This window comes from Macrobrachium rosenbergii, chromosome 27 (genome assembly GCF_040412425.1).
Source record: "Macrobrachium rosenbergii isolate ZJJX-2024 chromosome 27, ASM4041242v1, whole genome shotgun sequence".
Classification (NCBI taxonomy): domain Eukaryota; kingdom Metazoa; phylum Arthropoda; class Malacostraca; order Decapoda; family Palaemonidae; genus Macrobrachium; species Macrobrachium rosenbergii.
Window position 1 is genome coordinate 3,322,448 of NC_089767.1, and position 17,500 is coordinate 3,339,947.

Below are 17,500 nucleotides of genomic sequence, written 5' to 3' on the forward strand. Positions count from 1 at the left end.
TGTCTTTGTCGGGGAGGGTGAGGGGAGAGATGGAAAAAGGCCGGACAAGGGGTTAAAAGATATGAACATTTCGCAAGAAGAATGGAAACGCTCCGAGATTCTTTTTTTTTTTTTGTTTTTGTTTTGTCATGCACAGTTGCCAGCTGTTTCCGCCATGGGAGAGACGAGGAATTCCTAAATGTATCGGTTATGGAATGTTTTAGTTGGGAATGAGTTTTGCCCTACCAGTCACACATATGTAGGTCAGAGGGGCAATTTTAGATGGCAGGGATGTAATCTAAATACATTTCCTTTTTTGGAGAAGCATGGATTTTCAATCTCTCTATACCCGCCGTTGAGAACAATAGGGAGTTGCATTCCTTATTGCCATAACCACTTATAAAAGAATCTAAATACATTTCCTGTTTTGGAGAAGCATGGATGTACAATCTCTCTATACCCACCGTTTAGAACAATAAGGAATTGCATTCCATCTATCTTACGTCATAACCACTCACAAAAGCTCGCTCATTTCAAAATTATGGAGAGGATAACCACTCCGATTATCCTTAGTTCGCTTTGTACCATTCCCATGTGATAAAAAAAAAAAAAAAAAAAAAAATGCACCGAAGTTTTTTCGGCGCGATCGAGTTTTCTGTACAGCGTATAATCAAGGCCACCGAAAACAGATCCATCTTTCGGTGGCCTCGGTATAATGCTGTATGAGCAGCGGCCCATGATACTCCCAGCCGGCCGTGGCGGCCTGTCATATAGCGTTGCCAGAAGCATGATTATGGTTAACTTTAACCTTAAATAAAAATAAAAACTACTAAGGCTATAGGGCTGCAATTTGGTATGTTTGATGATTGGAGGGTGGATGATCAATATACCAATTTGCAGCCCTCTAGCCTCAGTGGTTTTTAAGATCTGAGGGCGGACAGAAAAAAAGTGAGGACGGACAGACAAAGTCGGCACAAGAGTTTTCTTTTACAGAAAACTAAAATTACATGTCACGAACATAAATGATCTGAAAATCTATTTTACGAATCTCTTATTCAGTCAGGCAATTACTGGCAATGAGGTTACCTCGAAATCTGGGGCTTTTAAAAATAGAATTCAACAGTAGACGGTTTTGTTTTATGGACTCTCAATGCTTCTGCAATAAAAATAATAAATATTGGCAATGTTTTAGTATTTACAGATAATTAATTCGCCAAATTTTAATTTTTCGATTCGGGGAATTTTGCGTATTTTATAACAAAGTCGTAGATGGATTTAACAAATAATTTTTGCCGCAAAGGTTTTGCAGTGTGGTTCTTTTTGGAATTTTTGTACGAAACTTTGCCGAGCTCTGCAGAGGATTCGGTAACGAGAATTTTGGAGTGTCTGTATATTTATAATCTTTAGATTTCTGTCTTTAAAGTTTATGTTCGATTCGTCGTCTATGGATTTGATGAGGTTTGATTGGTCATAGTTTAAGTAAAAATATCATTTCTTTTATAGAGAAATATTGATGCAGCTTCTCTTCCTTTCTTTCTTTCTTTTTTTTAGTTTTCTGAAAAGAAAACATTGTGCCGGCTTTGACTCTCCGTCCACTTTTTCTCTGTCCGCCCTCAGGTCTTAAAAACCACAAAGGCTAGCCCTGCAAATTGGTAAATCCACTAAATCAAACATACAAATTGCATTTAAATTTTATTTAGGCAAAGTTAGCCATAATCGTGCGTCTGACAACGATATGAGGCCACCACCGGGCAGTGATTAAAGTTTCAGATCACTCCGAGACCACCGAAAGATAGGTCTATATTCCCTTGATTATACGATGTACAGAAAACTGTCTCCTAAGAAACTTCGTATTTTTATTGTTTTGTTTTAAATCATTTAGATTTGTTATATATAACATTCTTTACAAAATTGTGTAAAATGAATATGCAGAAAACTTGACTGAATAAATAAGTGACTTTTCTGAAGGCTACGAGAATATTTTAACCAAGAGCTCTGAACAGGAAAGTCGAAATTTAGGCAAAATCAGCAATTTGAGATAGATATAGTTTATCGTACACACTTTATCTTGTCAATAAATGGTTTTGGGATAAAGAAAGAAATATAGCTGCAACATCTTTTCCTGTTACTAACAATTCTTTCCATCTTATCAACCCTCTCCTAACAATTAATTCATAGTGCACCTCCTGTTACACCTTTCAAACCCTCATCAGCGCTGAATGACCTCATAGGCCCCAGCGCTTGGTCTTTGCCTAAATCCTATATTCAATTCATTTAAAAGAAGTATGACGTGTGTTTTCAGTCACTCAAGCGTAATTAAGCATCCCTGTGTAATGTCGAGTATTTATATTCTGAAACATTTAGATTGTATGTATGTTCACTGTGTATATGCAGACACATAAACAAGTATATATTTTTCTCTTGTGGTAAACACCTTACTTGTCAGAGTGCTTTTGGGGAATTTTTCCTGTGTTAACAATTCTTTATCATCTAATTACAGGTATTAGCTTTTTATTATTATTATTATTATTATTATTATTATTATTATTATTATTATTATTTTATTTTTTATTATTATTATTATTATTATTATTATTATTTTATTTTATTTTTTATTATTTTATTATTATTTTATTTTATTTTTATTATTTTATATTATTATTATTATAATTATTATTATTATTATTATAATTATTATTATTATTATTATTATTATTATTATTATTATTTCATTATTATTATTATCATTTTATTTATTATTATTATTATTATTATTATTATTATTATTATTATTATTTGCTCTCTGGTGTTAAAATACGGAACATCTGAATCCCACAAAATGATGGCGACATCCCCACTAAACTCATCTTTCCCTCCCACAGCTTGCGAACTGCAACGCGAGAATACCCTGAGACGAGGCCGCGACCTGGGCATTGACCTCAACTCTCTGATGACCCCGGACTGCGTGACCTCGGGGAACTTCGCCCCCATCCAGTGTGACGGGAGCAACTGCTTTTGCGTCGACGAGCACACGGGCTACGAGCTCCCCGGGACCCGAGCCAGGAGTCTGGAGTTTGTCAACTGCTCGGGTGAGTGATGCTGGAACGCCTTTACGCCGACAGTTGCCAGTTTGCGTATTTGTATTTATTTCTGTATTCATGGATGCGTACTCGTGAATATTAGAATTTATAGCAGATATGCATGCTCACATAGCTTCAATGAATACTGGATTTGTTCAGTGAATGCTCTGTTCAGCATCAAAAGGATTTATGCGTGCCAAATGTACCTAGATATATTTTTTTCGGAATGTTTCGTAAAATATTTTATGTATAATAATTGCTGATGTGGCTACTATGTTTCATTTCATTGTGTATTCATGCATATATATATGTGTGTGTATGTATATACATACATACATACATATATATATTAGTTTATATATATGCTTTATATACCATCATGATAACCAAGAATTTAAAATCATTTTATTTTTTTGAACAAAGCACTGTTACTCATTAGCATTTAACAACTTTTTGACGAGCAAGAATTTTTTCGGAAATATGTTCATGCCAAGACTTTTTCGTTAAGTTTCTTATAAAAAAAATATACAGTGATAGTAGTCACAGTAGCTCTCACAAACGTAATATCGGTATGAGGACAAATTTATACTTACAACTTCAGCTTGGGCAAAAAAAAAAAAATCTTGACTTTCTCGCGACGAAAACCCGATGGTTTATTTTTTTTTTTTTTCGCCGAGAAAAAGGCAAAAGAGACAAACAAGAAACAGGAAGCAATTTCTCCGAAGTCTTTAGTTTGGTCGAGTGCCTTTAGAATATTACTTATTGGCTTGCGAATTTCCTTGCCGAAGGGATAAGATGTTATGCGAGTTCGAAGGTGGCACTTATTGGAGAGTCTTCCGATGGGAATTGTATGCCCCCGCCCACCTCTCTCTCTCTCTCTCTCTCTCTCTCTCTCTCTCTCTCTCTCTCTCTCTCTCTCTCTCTCTCTATATATATATATATATATATATATATATATATATATATATATATATATATATATATATATATATATATATATATATATATATAGACAGGTAGTTATATGTATGTTTGTGTATGCGTAACAGAAAATCGTCTTGATTTTTCCCTTTGAGGTTAACTGCTCTGTTAATGTCTTGCTGAAAACTGATTCTCCGCTCTTGCTTAATCTATATTTCATTCCATCTGCTGATGTAGAGAGAGAGAGAGAAAAAAAAGAGGACCTTTAGGCTGAGGAAAATATTTTCCCTATGCATAATTCTTCCATTTTTTGGGGACGGAATTCGGGAATGCCGGTTGCATAGAAAACGGGAGGTTCCTGCCCCTTGCATTTCCATACGTGAAAGAGAAATGGCTGCGAGGTGGAAAAAACAAATGACATCTACATAACGCGTACATCTGCTTTATCCCGAAGCTTCCCGCTGCAGTCGTTAAGAACAAAGATTACGTCAGCTGCGGAGACTGGAGGCTAGTTCTTGTGTTAAATCTGACCCCAAGGCGGTGCCATTTTCAAACTGCCGGAATGACGCCATTCTATTTTGCTGACATGAACTGACTCGGACGCACCTCTCCTACAGGTCCCCGAAGGGGGATAGTGCCGTCAGAGCACCTCACGGGGTGTACCGTAGGCATTACTAAAGGTTCTTTGCAGCGTCCCTTCGGCCCCTAGCTGCGACCCCTTTCATTCCTTTTACTGTACCTCCATTCATATCATCTTTCTTCCAGCTTGCTACCCACCCTCTCCTAACAAGTATTTCATAGTAACTGCTAAAGATTTTCCTCCTGTTACACCTTTCAAACCTCCTTTACTCTCTGTTTACTCTCCAGCGCTGAATGACCTCATAGGTCCATGTGCTTGGCCTTTGGCGTAAGCTCTATATTCCATTCCTATTCCATTCTCCTACAGGCACCTTGCCACACACACAGAGACACCCAGAAAGACAGAGAGAGAGAGAGAGAGAGAGAGAGAGAGAGAGAGAGAGAGAGAGAACCGTAGATGCAATGTAGTGATAAGGAACTAGATGCTCATTTGTTTTCGCTCCCGGGGCGTCTAAATCTTCCGGAACGTATTCGCCTAGGCGAGGAAAACTAAACGAGGTGGACTACAAACGCTCAGATCACCAAGACCCGAGCAGTTGGAATCGGTATGGATAGAATCAAATCCTTAAATCCACGTTTTCCTTTGTGTGTGAGAGAGAGAGAGAGAGAGAGAGAGAGAGAGAGAGAGAGAGAGAGAGAGAGAGTGTGTTTGCAGGTGAAAAGGAGTCGGGGTAGGGGCGGAGGAGATGGTGGTGGGACAGGCTTAGTAGACGGATTACAAACAAGAGGATTCGAAGTTACTCTCTCTCTCTCTCTCTCTCTCTCTCTCTCTCTCTCTCTCTCTCTCTCTCTCTCTCAGGTCGGCTTCAAACATCTGAATTATAAACGAGCTACCTGGCGAGAGGGGGAGAGAGAGAGAGAGAGGGGGAGAGGAATATTGGAGGAAGGAGCTACAGAGTAGAAGAGCGTAGAGGGAAGTTGGGGTGGAGGTGGGAGGGGAGAGGAGCGTCAAAAGCGAGCTAGCGAAGAAAGGGAGGGAGTGGACTGAGAAGAGAGAGAGAGAGAGAGAGAGAGAGAGAGAGAGAGAGAGAGAGAGAGAGAGAGGGGGACCGAAGTTAATAAAAGAAATGGCAAAGAGAAGCAGAAAACGGGAAAAAAGCCTGTAGGCTTAACATGAGAAAAGAAAGAAGAAGAGGGGGGAACGGAGACTTTGCTTTGGAGATTAAATGATTGTGAATTGAAATGAGCGGGAGGGTGAAGAGGTTTCGAGTGGAAGAGAAAGAAGATTTTCATGCAGAGGGGGACAGAAGACATACAAAGAGAGAGAGAGAGAGAGAGAGAGAGAGAGAGAGAGAGAGAGAGAGAGAGAGAGAGAGAGAGAGATTTTCTAAGTATTGCATATTCTCGCACGCTATAGGTAAAGGGGAAGCGTAGTAACTTACCAAAAAGGGAAGGTTTAACCGAAGCATATGATAGGGGAGTAAGGGGAAACGCGAGATAGGATGCGAGGGGAGAAGAGGGAGTAAGGAAAAGAAGAAGAAGAAGAAGAAAGAGGAAGAAAGGGAAATGAAAATTGCGGGAACATAGCAAGAGAGCCATTATGTAAATACGTAGAGCAGAAAGGGGACGATTTAACCAAGATTAATGTCTGATGGAGGAATAATGAAGATGCTGATAAAAAGAAATAGAAAAAGAGCAGATTGCAGGTGGATAAGAAGGTGAGTGGAAAGAGTGAACAAAAACAGATGAATAAATATAAAATATAAGATATAAAATTCAGGGTAAAATTGATAAGCTGTAGAAGCGTTTGAGAGTTCAATGTAAAGCCATCCTCAAAGATCAAGGCTTTATTTATAACTTTACGATTTTGTGAGGTTAATAGTGTAAACCCATTCACAGCGGAAAAGTACAAGTGAAGGCAAGCACCTTTCCAACCGCATTTCCAAAAGATGCCCACTATTCTCACTGAAATGTCACCAACCTTTACATTTGAATCTCCCAGCACAACCATCCTTTCACAATGAGAAAGTATAAGTGAAGGCAAGCCACTCTCCAACCATATTTCGAAAAGATGCCCATTATTCTCATTGGAATGTCACCAGCCTTTGCATTTAAATCTCCCAGCACAACCGTCCTTTCGCAATGAAGGCAAGCCACTCTCCAACCACATTTCCAAAAGATAATCACCATTTTCATTTGAGTGTCACCATCTTTTGCATTAAAATCTCTTAGCACAACCATCCTTTCATATCCTCCAGACTAAGTCAGGTAAAGATTGAGGCTGTCTCAAAAACGTTGTCTTCCACTCAAATTGCTCTTCATTCCTGAGACATATACTCTCACAATTACTCCTTTTGCTCTTGCTAAACTCATTCTTAAACCCCCTACCTCTCTCTCAGAGAGAGAGAGAGAGAGAGAGAGAGAGAGAGAGAGAGAGAGAGAGAGAGAGAGAGAGAGAGAGAGAGAGAGAGAGTCCGAAAACCAGTCAGATAGCGAACGTAGATGATAGAACTGGGATCTACATACTGGGAGAGACTTTGAGCTCTACTTAGCTATAAATATCGTTAAAATCTGAAACGGGTGACCTTATGGATTTCTGGATTGCGCTTGGGAGAGAGAGAGAGAGAGAGAGAGAGAGAGAGAGAGAGCCTGGCTCTATGTCATACGCCCAAAGGGTGAGCGATCTGGGAAATGGCTTCTCTTTCTCTCTCTCTCCTCTCCCTGCTTCATTTGTTATTTTGACTCGCTTGTTAATATGCTTTGAACCTGTGATGTAAGTACTCAGAGTGTTTTCATGAATGGCTGTTTAGGCTACTTGGTTGTGCGAAGAAATGAATGATAATGATCATGAATGTCATTTCTGCAGTGTCAGTGTGACATCTGGCTTAGTAAATCTTTGTCATCTTATAAATTGAATGTGCCTCTCTCTCTCTCTCTCTCTCTCTCTCTCTCTCTCTCTCTCTCTCTCTCTATGTATATATATGTGTGTGTGTGTGTGTATATATAAATATATACACTGTTGTATGTGTGTACCCATTATAAACACACACACACACCCACATATATGTATATCTGTGTGTGCTTATGTGTGTGTCCCTTTTAGAGAGAGGATGTCTTGCTGAAGTCACATGGCTCTACCATGGAATATTTATATTCTGCGTTGAAGCAGTGTGTTGGACGAGAGGGGACCCTGAACCGGGAAACCGCTTTACACCCGGCTTAAATCTAAATGTTTCATCATACTCTTTGTCTCTCTCTCTTTATTACCTTAACCTCTTCTGTCTTGCTGTCCAACCACTCGAACTCCCCGTTTACACTCTTGTTTATCAAGAAGGGAAACCAGTGCTGGGACTGGCGTTCATTTTCGAAGCTAGTAGGGGGAGCTGTGGTGGTCTTGTCAACTACCAGTCATTTTGGCATCTCAGGAAGTTGAGCTGTCTCTTGGAGCTGCCATATGAAATCCAGCTGTGGGATGTTTTCCTGGGAATATAACTCCCAGAATTCTGCCCAGCTCACCCGCCATGATGGTAAGGATCGGGATGATTGTATTCGTGTAACGCTCGGGGTCCCAAAAGTGGTGGTAAGCCTACTTCTGAACCACCTTAATCATGTTGATGCAAATCTTCAGAGCAGGGAAGGTGAGTGGACATTTGGGAGTCACCTCTTGCTAGTGTCCCTGGTGGATGAATGAGCTCCATGAAAGGATAATTGTCTGAAAATTCCAGACAGTTTTATTTGCGTTTGAATAGTTTTTAAATTTTTTTCAAAAAGCTTGACAGTAGTGATAAATGGACCTCTGAGGGTCGTATTATTTCAGATGTGGCCAATTACTTGCAAAGGAATGTGGGTACAACACAGAGGGTATAATTTCTGATTTTGGTGAGGTCTCTGTTCTTTTCCATGCTAAATGAATCGCCCAGTTTCATTTGCTTAGCCATTATGAAGCTGAATTGTAGTGAAACGATAGCTGAGACAACACCATATTTAAACTACAGCCATGGGAGAGGAGTTAAGTTATATTTTTAAAAATTTATGCAATTTTTTATGAACGTGAATTATTGGAAAAGTACACGAATGGCAAAAATCTGCCATGGTTATCCTGAAATTTGAGGACTGGTATACCCTCCCATATCATTGCTGAGACTGAAGGAATACCCATCCGTCCATTCAAGCCAAAGACTTTGCAGTATTGTAACTGCCATGAGTATAGCCGTCCGTCCGGAGTCTGGAATAACATGGAAGAGTGTGGCACTTGTTCATCTTCTCCTAAAAGTTGAGAGCAAGGTAAAGGGCTTCTATTCCAAACTGTTCCCATTCCAATTTGGACCACAGACCCAGTGACAAAAAGTGTCATTCGTACTAGAATGAAAGAGCAGTCTTTTTCAGCCACCAACCGATTAATTATTGCAGACTGTGCTCGAAAGCTTGTACAGTAGTTAGAGCAGAGTTACACTAGGGGAGTGGTTTTCAACCTTTTTGTTACCCAGGGCCCATTTGTGGCATCCCTAAATACTCATGGCCCACTGCCCTTCGGAATTGTGTAATGATGATAATAGAATTATTATAAAGCATTTTTAGAACACTTTATTAGTTTTACATTTTCATTTATGGAATTATTTTCCAGAACACTTTATTAGTTACGCATTTTCATTTACGAAAGAAAGCACTGGCTTGCATTTACTGTAAATGATTTTTCATTTTTTTAATACTATTTTGAAGATGTCCCAGGAATGGCCCCCCTCAGAACTGCCCATGGCCCAGAGGTTGAAAACCACTGCTCTAGGGTCTTGAAAACAAAGGATATTCAGGACATTGTCCCTTGAGGCAGATCTGTTGCCTCTTAATGCTGAAACTTCCCCTAGAACTAGAACAAGCAGATTAGTACTGTCTCAGCATTTATGTGCACATGTATGCTTTTGCACGCATGCATGTCAATTCATATTTTAGCAAAAGAGAACTTGAAATCAACTCATATATATATATATATATATATATATATATATATATATATATATATATATATATATATATATATATATATATATATATATATATATATATATATATTTGTTTAAAGTTATTGTTTATGTTTCTTTTTATGTCTTAGTTCATATAATTTGTTTAAATTTATTATTTATTTGTATTTTTATGACTTATATGCATATATATATATGTATATATATATGTTATATATATATATTACAATATATATATATATATATATATATATATTATGTATATACATATATATACATACATGCATACATACATACATACATACACATACATCATACATTTCCACACACACTGTACGTAAAACTGAACAGGGTCCAAACAGGAACGCAAATAATCCAGGAGGTTTTTGCCATGTGTGTGATTGAAACTGTTTTGCCCTGACAGCGGTCGGTGGGAGCCCCGTTGTTGTTTGAATATTCAGGGGGGTGGGTGGGCCTTATGGAAATTGGGCCTTCCTCCTTGATGAGTTCTGGGGAATGATTAGCTTTGGATTACCTATTAAAGGGGCGAACGTTTTTGAATGGGTGAGTGGCGGTTATCCGCAAATTGTTTATTTACCTCTGTTGTTCGGAAAAGAAGAAGAAGAAGAAGTTGTGCGCTTGTTTGCGGGTATTGTTCATCTGCGGTGTTCAGTTCAGATTAAGCGATGAGGGATAGTGATGTGCATCTTTTAAACGGCGTATTTTCTGCTATGATTTAATTGTATGCATAAATGGTGGCTTCTAGAAATGCAAGCAGCTCATGTCTCTGTGGTGTATCATTAATATTCATTTACACCTTGCTGTCGTTCTGGTTTTAGCTTTCTGTAAAATAAAACTATTGTGCCGGATTGTCTGTCGGTCCGCACTTTTTCTGTCCGGACTTTTTTCTGGGCCCCCTCAGATCTTAAAAACTACTGAGGCTAGAGGGCTGCAAATTGGTACATTGATCACCCACCCTCCAGTCATCAAACATACCAAATTGCAGCCCTCTAGCCTCAGTAGCTTTGATTTTATTTAAAGTTAAAGTTAGCCATAATCGTGCATCTGGCAACGATATAGGATAGGTCACCACCGGACCATGGTTAAAGTTTCATGGGCCGCGGCTTATACAGCGTTAATACCGATACCACCGAAAGATGGATCAATCTTCGATGGCCAAGATTATACGATGTAGTGGCTGTACAGAAAACTCGATTGCATTTTTCACTTGTTTATTATCACGAAGTATTCTTACATCAATGTTTTGTCGGGTAATTTCCACTTGAATCCTTGGAAAGTTTCGTGTTTTGGCAAAGAGAGAATTACTTGACAAAGTGACCGAATAGTGTGAGCAGACCTGTTTGTTTAAATGTTCATTCGTCAAGAAATCGTGCACCCATTTCCCTCTCCTAGAACCTAAAGACATGAGCTTGTCAATCATAGCGAGTGTTTGTGTGTGAGTGTATGTGTGTGTTTTATATTTGTGAATAGTGCCTTCAACGTTAAGTGATGTATTGAAGAACAGAAGAATAGTGATGTATGATTATATACAGCGATAGAAAAATAGGAAAGGTGTTCGTAGCAAGTGTCCTAGATTTCTCAGGTATATATGAGTGACACTTAATGAATTATGAAACCCTATAGATCAATCTTATAGAATTTTTGTTTTATTTAACATGGCACAGGCACCAAATACACATTATTCAAAAGAAAACACTCAAACAGTAAGTCATTGATATCTCAGCAAGTCGTCAATAAACGTATGGTATAATTACATGCACAAATATATACACATATATATATATATATATATATATATATATATATATATATATGTATATATATATATATATGCATATATATATGTATTTATATGTTTTATATATATATATATATATATATATATACATATATATATATATATATATATACACACACACACACACACACGTGTGTAGTCAGTGTTTGGATGGGTGACCATGAAAAGCCAGACGCCGTCAGCACATCAGCCCGTTAAACAGCAAGGCTTGGAGGCGTACAGCTATTAGCACCCTTAGTCCACAAATACCAGCTTGCAAATCAAGAGTGCTCACGCCTTACGGCGCCACCTCGTGTGAGGCAGAAAGAAAGATTTTGGCGATTCTGAACGAGGGTTCGACTGGCAAAATAGAGATTGAGAAAGAGCTCGCAGCGTACGAGGGAACTCTTTAATTTATGGCAAGAAGGGAGCGACATTTACCCTTGCATCATTTCGCCCCGCCAGCGCCACATATATATCTCAGGGGTGAAGGAGTGGAAACTATTATATGAGTAGAGAGGAAGCCATTCGCGTGGGATTTTTCCGAAGGAGTGAAATAGGGGGCTGGGAAAGGTTTTGAGTGTGTGTGTGTGTTTGTATTTTCGATTTATTTGGCTTATGTGCCGGGTTTTGAAATAGAGTGAGGTATGGGAATGAACAGTGGAGAATATAGAAGTCAAAGAACAATGTTTAAATACAATATATATTTTTGAAATATATGAGCAGAAATTAATGGTGGCGAATATAGAAGTCAAATGACAAAGTATGGATACAATATATGTTTTGAAAAAATATGAGCAGAAATTAACAGTGGGGAAAAAATAAGTGTTCTTTAAAAAAAAATGAGCAGGTATTAAGAGGCAAATTCAAAAGGAAAATATTTTTTTAAAAATACGTTTGTCATGGCATTACAAGCAAAGGAAAAGCCTGGGGTCTGTAAGAAACGAGAACGATCATAAGCGAAGAATAAAATACGCGGAATACGCCCTGAATAATAAAGAGCGAGAATGGAGGCGCACAGGAGAAAAGAAAAACTGAATTTGCCGACTTTGAAGTAGCAAAGAAAAAGAAATGGGGAATGAAAGCTTGCAAAAAATACTTCGTGATTAGGAAAGAATCGGAAAATGAAATGGAAATGTAAAAAAAAGTGACGTTCATTACGACAGCGGGAAGTGTAAACGCAATTTTGCCGCGGAAAGAAAAATGGAGCGGAGACGTGCATTGAGAACTTCCTGGAAAGACTGCCCTCGGAAAGGAAGGGGTTGGTTTCACGTAGAAGCACAAAGGAAGAAATAGAGAACTAGCTTTTGTCGAAGGACAATTAAAGATCACTTTATACGAGATTTTTATCACTGCTTTTAATTTTGTATCACATGTATCACTGACAGTCAGTCATGAGATTCTGAAGTCTGAGAATCGAGCTGATCATTTTTTAGATGTAAAATCTCCCGTAGGGGGGTGGGGGGTTAGTGCCATCAGCGCACTTGACGCGGTGTACTGTAGGCATTATTCAGGGTTCTTTGCAGCGTCCCTTCGGCCCCTAGCTGCAACCTATTTCATTCCTTTTACTGCACCTCCGCTCAGATTCTCTTTCTTCCATCTTGCTTTCCACCCTCTCCTAACAATTGTTTTATAGTGCAACTGCTTTGAGGTTTTCCTCCCGTTACACCTTTCAAACCTCCTTTTCCCTCAATTCTCCTCAGCGCTGAATGACCTCATAGGTCCCAGCGCTTGGCCTTTGGCCTAAATTGTATATTTAATTCTAATTCGAGCCAAAGCCTGGTTTTGTACACCTGCATATGTCGTTAAGCAGAGAGTGGGAAGTTATGTAGCACAGATGCAGTCTACCTGACTATATTGAATTTGTATTTTGTAGAATTTATATTTTTGGACATTGTGCGAACAAAAAGGTGTGATAGTGGAGACGACAGAGTAGAACAGTGTAATGAGAGTGTGTTCCGTTTACTGAGTATTGTAAATTATCGTGGGAAGACTGTATTTCACGATCCTGTATTGTTTAAGAATGATTCAGAAAATCGGTGGGTAACGAGTAATGTACAATGATGAATATGTCGCAGATCTATTTAGTTCGGCGTAAATGGTAAAAAATTGTCATATAAGTGAGTATTGTGAGGAATTTGTTATGACAATTTATTTCATGGAATAAATTTAACGCAACATTGTTTGCATCCTGTAAAATAAACTGTTGTCTGATGTCTTCCTTTTCTTATTGAAAGTATTATGTTGCGTGTAAGAATTGCAGGGAGGGGGTATATATATATATATATATATATATATATATATATATATATATATATATATATATATATATATATATATATATATATATATATATATATATATGTATATATATATACGTATGTTTGTGTGTGTGTGTAAAACTTATATACCTGCTGTTTGTGCGTGTGTGTAAAAACTTACACCTGCTCCTTGCATAAAAACTCTCTCTCTCTCTCTCTCTCTCTCTCGTGTGTTCCATTTCAGCGCACTTGAGAGTTATCTTGGTCCATCTCATCCCATAAAGTCTTCCAGTGATACATTTACCTTTACTGCACCATCGTTTTTTTTTTATATAGTGGATGTAGCATTTACCTTTATCTGCATGTGTGTTTCCTTATCTATGTGTATTTTCGTTTTCTGTAAAAGAAAACTATTGTGCCGGCTTTGTCTGTCCGTCCGCACTTTTTGCCGTCCGTCCTCAGATCTTAAAAACCACTGAGGCTAGAGGGCTGCAAATTGGTATGTTGATCATCCACCCTCCAATCGTCAAACATACCAAATTGCAGCCCTCTAGCCTTCTCAGTAGTTTTTATTTTATTTAAGGTTAAAGTTAGCCATAATCGTGCTTCTGGCAACGATATAGGATAGGCCACCACCGTTCCGTGGTTAAAGTTTCATGGGCCGCGGCTCATACAGCATTATACCAAGACCACCGAAAGATAAATCTGTTTTCGGTGGCCTTGATTACACGCTGCGCAGAAAACTCGATTGCGCTGAAGAAACTTCGGCGCATTTTTTACTTGTTTATCTTCAGGCCTGCTTTCGCGTGTTGAATTAGTAACTGATTTTTACGCTTGTAGATTAAACGAGTTTCTTTGACCTGCACAGAAGGTCCTGATTGGGGGATGGTAGATGTTTTGGTCCTGTCATATATTTTAAGAACGTTGCTGTCCAGATTAAAGGACATTTTAGCCACATGAACATTTAATGCATTTCCGTTCCAGTTGCATTATCCAGTACCTCTGTGCTTTTGTGCGCGCGTGTGTGTGCTTCCATTTGTGTCTGTACGTATATAAGTGTCTGTGATTATGTAAGGCATACACACATACACCATTCCTTGATCGTATTTATGTGTTAGTGCCTTTCACATGACTCCAGTACACCTCAGGTTTAGACACAAACACACAAGCGCCTTTGTGTGTGTGTGTGTGTGTGTAAGCGCGCTCATTCGTCTCTGTACGTATTTAAGTATACATGATTATGCAAGGCGAAAGCAGTATGCATGCACCCTTCCTTAATCTTATTTACGTGTTAATCCACTTCCACACTCCCTCCAGTACACACACACGCGCGCGCGCACACACACACACACAAGCGCGCTATTTAGGGACGGTCGCGTGTCATCAAGCATTCATGCTTGAAGTAGACCGCTGAAGCCGCAAGCCCATCCATCTTCATCATCTCAGTATGTACGCATCCTCACCGCGCAGTAAACGATGAGAACCTAGCACCTGAACGCACTCTCTCGTTCATGTCTGGGCGACCCCTGATCTACGTCTACTGTTCTACCCGTGGTTTCTCCCCTGGCCCCTTCTGGTACCGCAGGAACGCCGTCGGTTTTAAGCATTTTTATTCTACGCTGTTGTTTAGGACCTTTGAACACGAGCGCACACTCTTACTCACTTATAGGTATATTAGTATGTATATATATATATATATATATATATATATATATATATATATATATATATATATATATATATATATATATATATACAATACACCAGTAAGCATAATTGGATACGTGGGTTTATTCGTTTAAATATGTGTGCATTATAGAACTGCTTCGTCTCCCTGAAGTGTCTATCATCTTCTCTACAGCTTTTTATTACATATTTTCTCTCTCGCTTTCTTTTTGGCTGCTTTATCCATCTTACTGTACTGCACACACTTTGCTCTTCAGTAAGGTAACTGCTTCTTAAATAATCTGCTCTTTTTTTTCCTTCTAGCAACTATTTTTCTTCATCCCACCATCCATTTTTAGCTTTCTTTAAAAGAAAACTCTTGGTGCCGGCTTTGTCTGTCCGTCCGCACTTTTTCTGTCCGCCCTTAGATCTTAAAAATCTACTGAGGCTAGAGGGCTGCAAATTGGTATGTTGATCATCCACCCTCCAATCGTCAAACATAACAAATTGCAGCCCTCCAGCTTCAGTAGTTTTGATTTTATTTAAGGTTAAAGTTAGTCATAATCGTGCTTCTGGCAACGACATAGGATAGGCCACCACCGTTCCGTGGTTAAAGTTTCATGGGCCGCGGCTCATACAGCATTATACCGAGACCACCGAAAGATAGATCTATTTTCGGTGGCCTTGATTATACGCTGTAGCGCCTGTACAGAAAACTCGATTGTGCCGAAGAAACGTCGGCGCATTTTTTACTTGTTGATAACTCCTTCCCACCTTCGTAAACCCACAAAAATTTCCTGCTGACATTATAACTTCATTCTGGAATTTTGCAGCTACTTTATAATATACTCCTTCAATATCTTCTGTCTTTAAACCTAACTGAACTTCTTCCATTTTCTCCTTATACGTTCTGTATTTATATCATTTTTATGAAACACTTGTTTTCATTACCTTTAAAAGATACATTTTTGCCCTTTGGTCTCTGATTAGAGCTTTTATCTAGTCAAATAATGATCATATATATACATATATATATGTGTGTGTGTGTATGTATGTATGTATGTATGTATGTATGTATGTATGTAAGTAAGTAAATGTGTGTGTGTGTGTGAGAGAGAGAGAGAGAGAATGATGAAACTAGAATATGTAATTTTAAGTATAATTGTAACAATTTAAATCAACGTAAGTGTATTTGAAATGGGCACACATACATACATACATACATACATACATATATATGTGTGTGTGTGTGTGTGTATGTGTGTGTATTCATGTAGTATGTGTGTATGTACATAGTAGTAAGACCAGCACTGATGCATCTAACTGAAACATGGCCAGTAAAGAAAGCACAAAAGGAGAAATCGGATGCGGTAGAAGAATACAAGAATAAAAAGAACTGCAAAAGTGGCAGAATTTATCAAAGAAGGCCCGGTAAAGAAGACGGCAGTGGCATGGCCATGTGATGAGAAGGGAAGAGACATACGTAGGGAGGGGAGTGATGCAGATGGAGGTGCCTGGTGGGAGAGAGAGAAAGAGAGGAAGACCGAAGAAACGAAGGTGGATGGATGTAGTTCAAGAAAATCTGAGAGACAAACAGTTGTTAGGGGACGATGTTTATGACCGAGCCAGGTGGAGGAGGAAAGTTGCTAGAAGCATCGACCCTATATATATATATATATATATATATATATATATATATATATATATATATATATATATATATATATATATATATATATATATATATAAAACTGACTCTCAAAGATATGGAACGTGATGAATGTATAAATAAAGGCAAATGCCACGAAGGTAAGTGAAACAACAGAGTGGTTGCTAGGCCTTTCGACAATGGTCCTTTACTAGCAGACTGCTAGTAAAGGACCGTTTGTCGAAAGGCCTAGCAACCACTCCTGCTAGTAAAGGACCGTGTGTCGAAAGGCCTAGCAACCACTCTGTTGTTTCACTTTTCCTCGTTGCACTTGCCTTTATTTATGTATATATGTGAATATATAAAGTTTTATTTTTTAAGAAAACGCTTACAGAAAAACTGGTAATTTGTCATGAAACATTGGAATGTATTACAGTTATGAGTATTCCTTTGTTAGAATCGTTATAGGCATGTTATGCTTGCACAGAGAGACAGAAAATTACCATAAATCCTTACGTTATATTTTTCTGGTGTTATTACTTGTATTTTGCAGAGATGTAACGTAAAGCTAATTATGCTGTTTTTTTTTTTTT

At 38.4% G+C, this 17,500-nt stretch overlaps 1 protein-coding gene across 8 annotated transcripts in view; it reads left to right on the top strand.

Moving 5' to 3' along the window:
* Positions 1–17,500, top strand: part of LOC136853354 (uncharacterized) — an 832,536-nt gene that overhangs the window by 726,671 nt on the left and 88,365 nt on the right. For all 8 annotated transcript variants that reach the window (XM_067128722.1, XM_067128726.1, XM_067128721.1 and 5 more), the window contains one exon: positions 2,862–3,068. In XM_067128722.1, coding sequence (XP_066984823.1) covers positions 2,862–3,068 — 207 coding nt within the window. The remainder of the gene's footprint in view (positions 1–2,861; positions 3,069–17,500) is intronic.